This window comes from Lemur catta, chromosome 3 (genome assembly GCF_020740605.2).
Source record: "Lemur catta isolate mLemCat1 chromosome 3, mLemCat1.pri, whole genome shotgun sequence".
NCBI classification, from domain to species: Eukaryota; Metazoa; Chordata; class Mammalia; order Primates; family Lemuridae; genus Lemur; species Lemur catta.
Window position 1 is genome coordinate 85,284,402 of NC_059130.1, and position 13,091 is coordinate 85,297,492.

General features: G+C 39.4%; 1 protein-coding gene across 5 annotated transcripts in view; it reads left to right on the forward strand.

Annotated features, from left to right (window-relative positions):
- The window catches only part of USP24 (ubiquitin specific peptidase 24), a 125,679-nt gene that overhangs the window by 101,508 nt on the left and 11,080 nt on the right, over positions 1–13,091 (forward strand). For all 5 annotated transcript variants that reach the window (XR_006734177.1, XM_045547928.1, XM_045547929.1 and 2 more), the window contains 9 exons: positions 42–137; positions 858–961; positions 2,534–2,647; positions 5,638–5,734; positions 7,989–8,105; positions 8,517–8,609; positions 10,194–10,296; positions 11,900–12,021; positions 12,928–13,041. Coding sequence is in view for 4 of the 5 variants with exons in the window: in XM_045547928.1 (XP_045403884.1) it covers positions 42–137; positions 858–961; positions 2,534–2,647; positions 5,638–5,734; positions 7,989–8,105; positions 8,517–8,609; positions 10,194–10,296; positions 11,900–12,021; positions 12,928–13,041 (960 nt within the window). In the remaining variant the exon portion in view is untranslated. The remainder of the gene's footprint in view (positions 1–41; positions 138–857; positions 962–2,533; positions 2,648–5,637; positions 5,735–7,988; positions 8,106–8,516; positions 8,610–10,193; positions 10,297–11,899; positions 12,022–12,927; positions 13,042–13,091) is intronic.

Consider the following 13,091-nt stretch of genomic DNA (forward strand, 5'->3'; position numbering starts at 1 on the left):
TTTGCCTTGTTTCTTTATTAATTGCTAATTTTCTTTTGTAGATGGTGAGAGATGAGAACCTCAAGTTTATGAAGAACAGAGATGTGTACAGTAGTGATTACTTCAGTTTTGTTTTGTCTTTAGCTTCACTGAATGCTGTAAGTAGCTAGTGGGATTGTTAGTAAAGAAATAAGAAAGGATTATAGTTAAATATCTTTTAGCTAAAGCATTCAGTGACCCCTCCTCACTCTCACTTGTTAGCCTTCAGGTTAGATACAAAAAAAATCTCCCATAAATGTGCCCTTATTGGGTGATATTAAACTGCAGGCAGCATTCAGAATGTGTAACGTAGATGCTGAGTGTGTGTGGGTTTCCACATACTGGCTTTTAGTGCCCTTGTTTCCATTTTTATGAAGAATCTAAGAGTAGCTATGAAATTGAGTAGCTGTGAGTTCATGTCAATGGATACAGGGCTTTGTGGAGATTAATTTTTCTTAATTTATAATCAGATATCACTAGACTCAAGATTGACTTCAAGTACTTTTTTTACTTGAGTACCAACGATTATAATTATATAATGGTACTTATATTTTGGATTATAATTTGCCAGTAAGGGAAAAAAAATGTTCTAAGTCTCTTGATTTCTTAACATCCTGTGGTCTAAAGGCTGTATTTTGAGAAGATTTGATAATAGAAATGAAGAGGATATCTTCCCTTAACCTTTTAAAAAATGTAAATGGAAATTTTTCATAATGAACTGGCTGGATTTTTCTTCTTAATATTTAACTTTATCATGTATCATTCAGTTCGTAGCAATGTGTAATAATCTATAAAACTTGTATGAAAAATGTCCTCTTTTTTTCCTCCCTTTCTCCTAGACTAAATTAAAGCACCCGTATTATCCCTGCATGGCAAAGGTGAGCTTACAGCTTGCTATTCAATTCCTTTTTCAAACTTATCTACGGACAAAGAAAAAACTCAGGTGAGAAGTGATATATTTTGATAGTCTGTTGTGACAAGAGACACTGGTTAATTCAATTAAAGTTGAATTTATAATTCCAAAATACTGTGAAAGCAGCTTCTGAATTTATTCAAATGACTAAGACATGATCTTTATCTTTAGAAACTTCTACTCTAATGGGAAGGATAGAGAAATTCCTGTGATGCAGGCATAAATTCTGCATGTCTTTGAGAAGTGGGCAAAATCATATCCAGATATGGAGATTAGGGTAGGCTTTAAAGACATTGATGTTCTTAGAGGATTCTGAAAGGCAAAAATAGAGAAACACAGAGGAATGATCCTAGGCAGAGGGAAGAACCTGAGTAGCAGATGAGACTTGCCTGAGGAACCAAGAACCACTAGTTATGTTGTGCTAGTCCACGTAAGGGGCTCATTTGAACTGAGACCGGATGTTGGGTTTGGAACTCACTGAGTGCCCTGAGTGCCAGAGCAGGGAGTTTGGGGTTTTTCATGGGAGATGAGTGAAGGTTTTTGAACAGGGAAGTATGTTCAGAGTGATGCCTTAGAAACTCCAGACATTGACTACATCTGACTGATTATTGGTTTTTATCTTCAGCACCTGGTAAGGTGCCTGACACATAGGTTCTGGGTAGGTAGTTGTTCTGTGAATAAATGAGTGACAGATGGGAGGTAGTTGAGCAGTGGTTTGTAGGATATACCCAGAGTGAGGGGAGACTTGGGGTGAGGAGACTAGTTGAGCTCCTATAAGTATGGAGAGGTTTTGGGACAGATTTTACAGTCAGGATGCTCTTGAGAAGAAAAAAATATATAATGTCAACTTCATTTTTATGTGTGATAATCAAAGACATTAACTGGTCTCAGTCTTTAGTATTTGACTGAAAAAAAGAAATAATGTGTTCCCTTCTTTTAATACCTGGAGTAGGATTAACTAAGGAAATTTAGCTGGTTACTTTGTGAAATTTGCCCATGGTATTTACACATTGCACGATTTCCATTTTGTTTGTACTCATCATACTGGGCATTGGGGGACTTAAGGGAGGTGGTGTGACATTACGGGTACTATAGTCATTACACCTTTTTTCTGCCTGAATATTTTTATTCAGTAAAGTAGGATGTAAATGATTATTGCAATAAAGTATAAAATGTCAATGTAAGCTATTCTGAAAGTGTGCATTTTGTGAATGTAAATTAATTGAGCAAAACAAAATGCTACAAGTCAGGCCTTTTTTCCAGCTGAAGTTGTTTGATGCAGATACAGAAGATAAAAATTAAAGTCTAAGACTTAAGCTTCTTCACATTTTTGGCAGGAGAGGGGAGGACGATTCATATCATAGGTAACAGAAGAATGCAAAGCATTGGCTTCTGGGGTACGCTGAGCCCCATTAGTGGGCAGTCGTTGAGTTTTTCTTATCCCTCCACCCCACGCAGCTTGGATGGATGGATGGATGGATGGATGGATGGATGGATGGATGGATGGACGGGCAGACGGACAGATGGACGGATAGCAGTGGCACTCCATGGGGTTATTTGCCGGGGTCATACTCCTAACATTGCTGTCTGCTTTTTTTAAAGGGTTGACACTGAAGAATGGATTGCTACTATTGAAGCATTACTTTCAAAAAGTTACGATGCTTGTCAGTGGCTAGTTGAATATTTTATTAGTTCTGAAGGACGAGAATTGATAAAGTAAGTGTCAAGTTCTTTTAAGTAAGAGAAATTTGTGTCTCTTCCAATGATTTAGAGAGGTTTCTTATAACTCTTTTTATTTCAACTTGAAACTGTTGTTCTGATCAGAGTCAATTTTAAACTCTCTTCCCTGAAGTCATGAAGAAATTATTCAGGTCACTCGAAAATCATCTGTGTTGGACTAGACTCAGGCACATGTTCCGTTGCAAGAACATGTGAGGCAGCTCACCCACTAAGCACTCACTGGCAGGTCCTAGACCCCTGCTATGGCTCAGAGGGGTCAGGAATGCAAGTCCCTTCATTAGGGACTCACAGTCTGGTGGCAAGAGGTTACTGCACAGTTCACAATATTGCCTGTGTTTGGATTCTAGCTAAAATATTATTTTTCACAAATCTACTGATAGTATATTAGTTATGATAGTATATTTACCTATGTACCTATCATTTAAAAAATTGCCTTTTCTGGTAAAAATTCAAAATACCCCAATCCCTGTGAATGTTCGCGCCTTACTTCCAGTCGTCCTCATCAAGTCAGCTTCTCTTATCCTTGGGGAGTTGTGCATTCTTCTGGGAGACCCCGTGAGCACTGCCTTGATTTTCAGTGTCTTGTCTCCTTTCTCCCCAGCAGTCTTTTCCTTCACGCTGCACCAGCCGTCCCTTCTCCTCACCCCTCTGACTTCGCATGTCAACTCACCCCAATTCTGCTGAGTGGCCTGGCCCCAGACTTCCCTGAGATAGTACAGGTTAACAAATGAGTACCCCCAGCCCCCGGCCCAAGGTCCGTGTACCTACCAGAGTCTGGTCCCATCTTGCCCTTTCCTCATATTGTTACAGAAGAAAGTATCCTCTCCTCTCAAAATGAGTCTCTCTACACATGCAGACCTTCTCCAGGAAGTTGGCCCTTTAATTATCTCACTCTTATTCCTCCTTCCTTATTCCTCCTTCCTTATTACCTTGTAGAATTTTCTATCAGGTTACTTCTGTCAGCATACAGCTATGCTCTGGTATCTTTCAACTTAAACACATAGGGAATTCGGAAATGCAAGTCCCTTCCCACAAGGCAGTCACAGTCTGGTGGTGCGTCAGAGATCTGATCACAGCCCCGATCTTGTCCCCTTCATCTCTGGGCCTAAGCTCCAGATGTTTACTTGCCTACTTAATGTGAGGTTTGCCTGCGCATCTCCTCCACTGAACTCCAGCCTCTTGAGGGCAGAAGCCAAGTCTCTTTGGTTCTTTTTTGTTTGCAAAGAGCCTGGCAAATAGTAAGCACTCAGATATTTATTTGTGCACGCATGCATATATCCATTTATCTTTGTATTCATGAAGATAGAAGTAATAAACATTTCTTTGAAGTATTGTATGCCTGTCCCTTTAGAGTTTGCATTAGAGATGACCTTTCACCCATTTTTCCAGTTCACTTCCAAAATCTTTTCCCAATAGGACTCCCAAGTATTATGCTAGGCATTAGAGTGTCATAGAATCATCATCCATTTGGAAGGAACATAGCATATATTTTGTTCATTCCCTGTATCCAAGGAGGCTTGCTTTTAAATATCTCCGGAGAAATTCTATAATTTCTTTGGGAATATGTTTTGATTTCTTAGTATTCCTAATGGTCAAGAATCCCAGTGAATTACTTCATCTGAATGCTTCCTGATAAGAGTTTATTATAGTTTGTTTCTTTCTTTATGAACACCAGTCACGTATCACTATCAAATTGCTATGATTTCACATGTTTGAAGAATTAATCTTTTTCTCTAATCACTTATTTCTTTAGAACCTTTAAGATATCTTATATTGTCATTGTTACAACTAAAAATATATATACTGTACTAATATTTTAGTAACTGTAAATGTGAAGAAGATACTGTCTTTTAGATCAGCCCCTCAGTATAGTCCTTTTTTTAGGCAATTTTGAAAATACAATTATAATTGTAAAAAATTAAATTGTTAATATTACTTACAAATTGATCCAAAGAATTCAGACTCCTAACATGAAGGGTACTTAACATCTTTTAAGAACTTTCATTGTGGAAAGTGTTAAACATACACAGAAGTAGACAGAATGGACCCTCTCCTGTATGCATTCCCCAGCTCAGGTTGTCAATATTTTGCCAGTCTTGTCTTACCTGTCTCACACACACACTCACATGCATGTGAGTATTCTCTTTCTTTCCCTCTGAAGTATTTTAAAGTAAATTGTAGGCAACATACAATTTCACTATAAATTTTTAGCATATATCTCCAACAGATTCAAATTTTAAAAAATATGCACTTTACCATTATCATACCAAACAAAATTAATTCTTTCATATCATCTTATACTAGTGCATGTTCAGATTTCCCCCAGATGCCTCAGAAATGTCATTTTACCATTAAATTTGTACAAATTGGGATCCAGTGAGGTCCACACATTGCCCTTGGTTTATATGTCTCTTAAGACTCTCAGTCTTCAGTATTCACTAGTTCCTTTGACCCATCACCCCCCTTTTTTTAAGCCATTTATTCTGGGAGGAGACTGGCCATTTGCCCCGTAGAACTGCCGTATTCTGGATCTGTGCATCCTCTCGGTGCCCCTAACGTGCTGTTGGAGGGCATGTGCGGCACTCCCCTGTAGGTTTTCTTCCCAAAAGAATTGTACCTGAATCGGATCAAGCCTCTGGAGCTAGATACTGTGGGAGTGCTTGTTATCTTTTTAAACTTTTTTCTAGTTGTCACTTAGAATATTATTGGACTTGGAATATTGCCCCATGTGTCTGTTTAAAATTAGACAGCTGCTACATAGCGTTCACAGTTACGTGGAATGAGCAAGAGCACAGTGCCTCAGGAAGCCCTGCTTGGCCCCTGAGCAAGCACTAATGCTCTCCGAGACTCTAACTAACATCGTGGAGTAATTTTGTTTCTTGCATATTAGGTGGAACCTGTATTGGGAAGGTTGGGTTTACGGAAGTCTGACTTGCTTTTTCACACCACATTTCTCTCTCTTTTAGGATTTTCTTGTTGGAGTGCAATGTGAGAGAAGTGCGAGTCGCTGTGGCCACCATTCTGGAGAAAACCCTAGACAGTGCCTTGTTCTATCAGGATAAGGTCGGTCTCATGTTTAAAATTGTATTTATATATTCTGTTTTTACCAAATGTTTTAAATTGCAGGTCATAAGAAAGAGAGCCTAGGATTGGAGTCTGGTAATTTTGCCACATGAAATGCACCTTCTATGAACTGACTTTCTGGTACACACCAGGGTAGAAGTCATTTTGTGCCTTCCTCCTTACATCCCAGAAACCAGGATAGGCTAGGAATTGAGGTCTGCTTTGGTCTGCTTCAGGATTTTCTTTCTAGAACACTCCCTTTTCAGAGTCCTTTCTCAAGAATTGGTGTTATATCTCTCTGAACTGAGACTAACGTGGGTCTAGCAACTCTGGTCTAGACCAACAGACGTCTTGAGCCACCCCTGGCTTTGTCTCTTTCCTCGTAAGCTATTTTCCTGATCTAACCCTGCAGATGGCAACCAGACCAAATAGTGAAAAAATGAATGGTCCCTTCATGGGTCTCCATTATTTCCTAATCTTTGTTCCTGTTTCTCTGAATTACTTTTGGCCTTATTTTCGGCAACATATTTTCTGGTTCACAACTACACATATACACGTGGTAAAACAAACCTTGGTGTTCATTGCCATCCTCAATCCCCAAAGATTTTAAGTCTTAGGGAAATAAATGACATACATTGTAAATCTGATTATTCGATCTGTTATTAAGTCCTAGCAAATTCAGCAATTACTTCCCAAGTTTGCTGTTTCAAACAGCTGACACTACATGGAAAACTTTGAAAAATGTTGTTTTCAGAACAAATTGGCTCCTTATAAACATTGGCTGAAGGCAGTGTGTCTCAATAAACTAAATGCAAATTTTAGGAATTACTGCTTCAAATTTGGATGTAGACTTTGCTTGTGAAACCTTGAACAAGTCCTTTAAGGAGGATGTTGATCCAGCTACAGTGCCTGGCACCCAAGCACTTAGTTCTTTGAACAAGGAGATGAAATATGCCCTTTAGGAAGGTCCTAGAAAAAGACTATCTTTCAATTCCAGGAATTCTTAGGAAGTTGAGGTTTACTGTAAGACAGTGGTTTTTGATCAGCTTAAATAGCAGAGCCATTTTTTAAACAAAACCTTACCTGGATGCAGAATATATAAAATAGGTCACTGGGAGTTGCCTAGGACAGTTTAAATACCATTGCTCCACCCCCTGTAGAAATTTCCTAAGCTGCATCAAGAATCCTTAACATAAGGACCATCTCACTCTCCTCCTTCCTCCCATGTACCAGCTCAAACAAAGGATAAAGGCAGCATTAGTGTAGTCCCCCTACAGCTGGGGTAAGGCCGTAGCATATCACCCACCAGCCTCTAAAGGCAGGACACGGGGGTGGAGAGGGAAGTCAGTGGAGGATGTAAGCGTGGAAGCCATTTGCTCAGCATCTGCCTGGTACCCAGCTGATGTGTTTTCATGTCTATTTCTCCTCCATAATGGAAACGGTGCCTCTTGCCACTCCCCTATATTGTACAGTACTTTGAAAATGAAGTGCTATATAAATGCTAGATTTTACTGTATTTATGATGGGTATGACAGGATGGATGGGAATATTTCAAAAGTCTATGAATACCACCTTCAGAGGAAATGAACTAATAAGAATAGTAAGCCTGGTCTTAATTTTCAGATCACAGATGGATTTCTAGGGACTTGTCCAAAAGCAGTTGGGGCGGGAGGGAAAGAAGAAGCAATGTCATAACCAAAACGGTTTCTAAACAAATAAAATGTTTTTCAAAGCTTTCCATGAGGCGTCAGCGGGCTCTCAAGTAAGTTCACGGTTGAGTGGATATCACCGTTGTCATTCTGTCAGGCTGTTGCTCTCCATTTGCTCCATCGGCTTGGTTTCTAGCACCTATGCCTGTGTCTGTGTTTTTTATTCTTTGCATCTGTGACTATGTGAAGAAGCAGCATAGTGGAGGGCGGGATTCCGAAACATGTCTCCCCCGACACCCCGCCTTTTCTTAAGAGACAGAAATTTGCTCTGGAGAAAATGTGACTGTTAGTAGAATCATGCCTTTGACTCTGAAATCTAGGAAACTAGACTTTCCTTATAATTACTGCTGCCAGCACCAGTCTTTCCCTGGAAGGTAAAACTGAGGATTCTGTTTTTGCTCTCCAAAGCATAAGTCCATCTGAATCTTGAGACTGGATTGTATCAATCAGACTTTGCTTTTGTTCTTATGGTGGTTTACTTCAAATTAACAAATGTCTGTCTTGTATTCTTTTTCTTTATGTAATTTTATCTTTTCTCTAACCAGTTAAAAAGCCTTCATCAGTTACTGGAGGTACTACTTGCTCTGTTGGATAAAGATGTCCCAGAAAATTGTAAAAACTGTGCTCAGTACTTTTTCCTGTTCAACACTTTTGTACAAAAGGTAAGTATCGTTTTTCTAATATATTTTCCTAATACAGCAGATCTATAGTCTAAAATTTTATACATGGAAAAATTTTAGACTATATGATACGGTTTTATGAGTGTTTCTTCTTAAAAATCTTAATTTGTGAATTGTATTACTTGCAAGAATTCTGATACAGGTAGGTATAGTTACTCATTGATAGCAGTAGAACACTTTTCATTAAAAACAGTGTTAGTTGTTCAGTAGCCGTTGTGAAGCAATGCGAGGCTCAAGAGTTTTTTGGTTAGATTTTAACAAGTACTTTCTATATGTAAATTATGGCATTTAAAAATATGTTGACTCCTTAAAACATCTCATGTAGCTGTGTTTTTAAAACATGTTTTTGTCTGGATAGGAATATAATTTGTCATTGTCAATATTTTGTGACAGCAAGGTATCAGGGCTGGGGACCTTCTTCTGAGGCATTCAGCTCTGCGACACATGATCAGCTTTCTCCTTGGGGCCAGTCGGCAGAACAATCAGGTGATGCTGCTTGCTTTGGTGTTCCTGGGGGGATGGTCGTAGTGTTTGTTGCCACTTTGCTTCTCTTTGTAGGTGATAAATATTTTTAATTTTGTAAGTGTCCAGGTACTAGTGCTACACAGACTTTAAAAGTCTTCGGAGTTTAGTTATTTTTACAACTTCTTCATAGAATTTAGTATAATAACCCATGGAAATGACTAGTTAGAATTTCAGTCAAAATGTGAATTGTGCATGTCACAGGAGGGAAAGATGGATTCTGATGGGAGATTTCACAAGCCTTCAAGGAATAGGTGGTGTTGGGGTCCTCTGCTTCCTCTCTGGGGCTGTGAACAAGGCTATTTTGGTAGTGACAGGTTGTTCTAAGTCCAGTGCTGATAAAACAGCCAGAATTCAAATGTGAAGTTGTACTGCTATAAACTGAATGATGTTGCACAAAAAATACTCTTATTCAAATGAAGGGAAGTTGTTTTGTAATAATAGGGTTGGATATATCCAAAAATGGCTCTTCCGTTTGAAGTTCCTATATTGATGTGTCTCTCCCATCTACTACATTTTTTTTGTTTGACAAATTTAAAATACATAAAATATTAACATGCAGTAATGATAAGTACTGTTTATGGAGCACTTATATGTACCAGATACAACTGATCACTTTATGGTGATATACTTTTGATAGTCACAATTCAGTAAAAATTAGGTAGTTTCATCCCCATTCTCAGGGAAGAATTAAAACACAGAGATGTTAAGTAACTTGTTAAAGGTCACAAAGCTAACGTATAGGTGGAGCCGGGATTCAGACCCAGCTGTGTCGATTTCAAAGCCAGAGCCTTCCCTTGTATGTGATACATCACATAGGCAGTTTTCCTGTCTTTGTTAAGGGAGACAAACTTGCCACCCAGGCCTTTCATCTTCCTGTTTATTATTAAAATCACGTACTGACACCGTAACATGCTCTGTGTGTTGACACTATGTTGAGATTTACAATATCCCTTTTCCTCTATAATCTCTTTCCTATGTGGGACTCCACTGACACTGGCGATTGATTTAAATTTACTGTAATTCAGCTATACATCTATATAGACAATATTATTTTGCATTTATAGAGCACATTTTCACTTGTGAAAACATTTTCACTTTTAATATTTTATTTGGTCCTCAAAATCACAAAGTAGGCAGAACAGGTAGCCTTATCTTGGCCATGATACGAAGAGGTCAGGTGGTAGTGTTCTGGTAGCCAGCGTGCCCACAGCTGTACAGCCCAGTGCATGGCAGCAGCAGGGCCAGACCTCCAGCCTGAGGGGTTCTCCTAGTATACTAAGGCACAGGAAGATTCCCTGGCACGTCCTGAGCACTCAGTACCTAAGGTGAAAACATGAATGGATTGGTTTTAGAATATGAGTTAATATGTCTGGGGGGAAAACCCTTTGAACTAGCTTAAAACCTGTGACCTTTTTGTACTTTGACCTCTTCTGTCAAGCATTGAGAAATAATTGAGGCCCAGAGTATCATGAACCAGCAAATCTTCTCATTTTGTGTTATTTCTAACCACAACACTAATGTCCACTTTATCTTCTCTGATGACAGATACGTCGATGGAGTTCAGCACAAGCACGAGAATTTGGGAATCTTCACAATACAGTGGCATTACTTGTTTTGCATTCAGATGTCTCTTCCCAAAGGAATGTTGGTAAGCTTTAACATAGCTTACATACAACAGAAAAAGGAAGAGACTGAATTTGTCGAGCATGGAGAGTAATAATGTTAGCAATTAAATGGATATTACCTGTTTCTCATTTGGGTATTTGATAATTGAGGAGCACTTAAACTTTCTGTCTTAAATCATGTTAAGCTTCACCTTATTTTACTAGGTTGTCACAAGAGAAAGTGAGTCAATCATTTATTTGGGGAGGTGGGAGGATGTATGAGTATTATTTAAAAAACACTAGGATTAAAGGGTAATTCAGAGTTCATTCATCACCAGAATTTGAGCAATTACTATAGTGGGAAAAGCACCCAAGGTGTGGCTTGGAGCCTCCTACCTGTGTGAACTTTGCCCAAGCCACCTGACCTTTCCGATCCTCAATACAAAATAAAAATATTGAAAACATAATTCTCCAGGTGTAATAAGGATTAATGAGATAATATGTTAAACTACTTTGTAAAACCAAAGGGGATTCAAATGTAAATTATGTCATTGAAATATATTTGAATATAAGGTATAGTCGGTCGCATTTCCTATTTTGTCACCCAGAACCAATAGCATAGTCATCATTTAATATAATGAAGGTGCAAGTTGTCCTATATGATTATCCAAACTCCTAACCTATGTGTGTGCTATGTTTTTATACTGTTTCTAGGCCTTGTCATGACAGTAGCAACAATAGTAATAATACAGCAAAGCAGCTGAAATGTATTCAGCGTTTTCTGTGTGCTGTGCCTTACTTGGTGCTTTAAATGTATTGTGTTTAATCCCCACAACAAACCTGAGAGAGTGTTATTCCCTTGTGTAGGTGAGGAAACTAGGATACAGAGAGGTTTAGTCGCTTCACAGGTCTCCAAGCTAGTTGGTGGCAGAGCAGCCAGGATATGAATCCGAGCTCTGACCCCTGGGGTTGCGGTAGGTGGCGCTTTAGTGTCCCCTGGCTAGGAAGATCTAAAGGCAGGACATGGGGTAAATATCACAGCCCATGATTCTAAGAGAGAAACGCTTACTGATTCTCTAAAGGAATGCTAGGGCAACACAAGGATATGGTTGTAAGTAGAGTTTGCTTACTAAACTCTAACTCATTCATCTAAAAAGACAAAGCTACCTAATTTCTTGAGTTCAGACTATTTTGTAAAAGAAAATTAAAGTGTGCATTCGTATTTTTCTAGCAAATGAGGTAACGCCTTCCATATGGGCTGATTCTGCTTAGCACAGGTGGTGTCGGCCATTATTTGAGGACAGTTGTTTGAGGAGCGAAAGTGTCCTGTCCACTGTATCCTCAGTGGCAGCCTTGGGCACTTTCTCGTGTACTATCTATCTACATTTTACCTCTTTGAAAGATGATCTTGAGCGGAGTTACTGGGAGTCCACAGCTGCACTATAGGCATACACTGAAGGAAGTGGGCAAACATTGTCTCTCATCTGCATGACTGGCTTCCCCGCTAGACCGTGAGGGACCAGCTTGTAAGTTCTCAGCAATTGTGTGTGAATCTCCAGAGAGTCATGTTGCCTTACGCCTGTTTTGTGGAGTAACACCAAGTGAGACAGATTTTGTTTTGTGCTTTGCTTCTTTGATCTCCTAAAGCTCCTGGCATATTTAAACAACGACCACCTGTTAGCATTGCTCCCTCGAGCCCTCTGCTGCCCCTGCATGAGGAGGTGGGAGCCTTGTTGTTTCTGTCCGAGGGGAATCCTTACCTGTTAGAGGTATGTACTTGTTATTCTAAAGCCATTTTCTTTTTATTTTAGTTACTTCTCCTATTTGAAGAAAAACACCCTTTTTTATTAGTTATATTTTGCATATTGCTCTGATGAAGAGGGATATTATTAAGAGAAGAAATGATTCTTTCAAATTGATTTTTCTTTCTGTGTGTAAATCAAAAAGAAATAATTAGTGGAAGAGAATATTATTAGTCCTCTCTTCTGCCAAGAACTGGACCTCTAGGCCCAGCCCGGCCGGCTACCCTAGAGAAGCAGATGACACTTCACCAATCAGAATCACTGTTTGTTAGAGAGGGCTTCCTCCCCCATCTCTTCTGTGTATCCCTGGTCCTGGAATGCTGCAACTCTGAACCTCGGGCATTTGGAATTGGGCTGTTCCCAGCTCTCCCTGTGTGGCGCAGCCCCATCCCAGCCTCCTCTTCCACCCAGAGCTGCCCTCGTGTGGACTTGATTTTCCAGCCCTCCTTCCACAACTTGATTTACATACATATGATTCTATGAACAATATACATTCTGGTTTTTAAAATCACATCCACAGTGCTGCTCGCTCGCACGCGCTCTCTCTCTCTCTCTCTCTCTTAGCTTAATATTATTTTTGGATCCATCAGTGATTATTTCAATTTTGGAGGGGAGAGCATTTGTCTTTGAAAATCTGATGAAAGTGACTCACTGTCTCCTGAACAAAAGTGCACATTTGCACAAAGTTGTGTAAAATTTCAGACAGGCCTAGACACCTTGAAATCTGTCCATAGATTTGTAGTTAAGAAACCCTGTTTTGATTCGGTGTTGATTATCTTAAATGTGAGTAAATTTCAGTTAAAGTCAGGAACAGCAGATTCATCATTAACTGTGATATAAAAAGAGCTCACCCCTGTTACTTCCTCCTACCAGGTGATGTTTGCTCTGCGAGAGCTGACAGGCTCACTCCTGGCGCTCATGGAGATGGTCGTCTACTGCTGCTTCTGCAATGAGCATTTTTCTTTCACTATGCTGCATTTTATTAAGGTAGGACCTGAGTTAAACCCAGCAGTAGCCAGATGGCTTTCAGTGGAGGC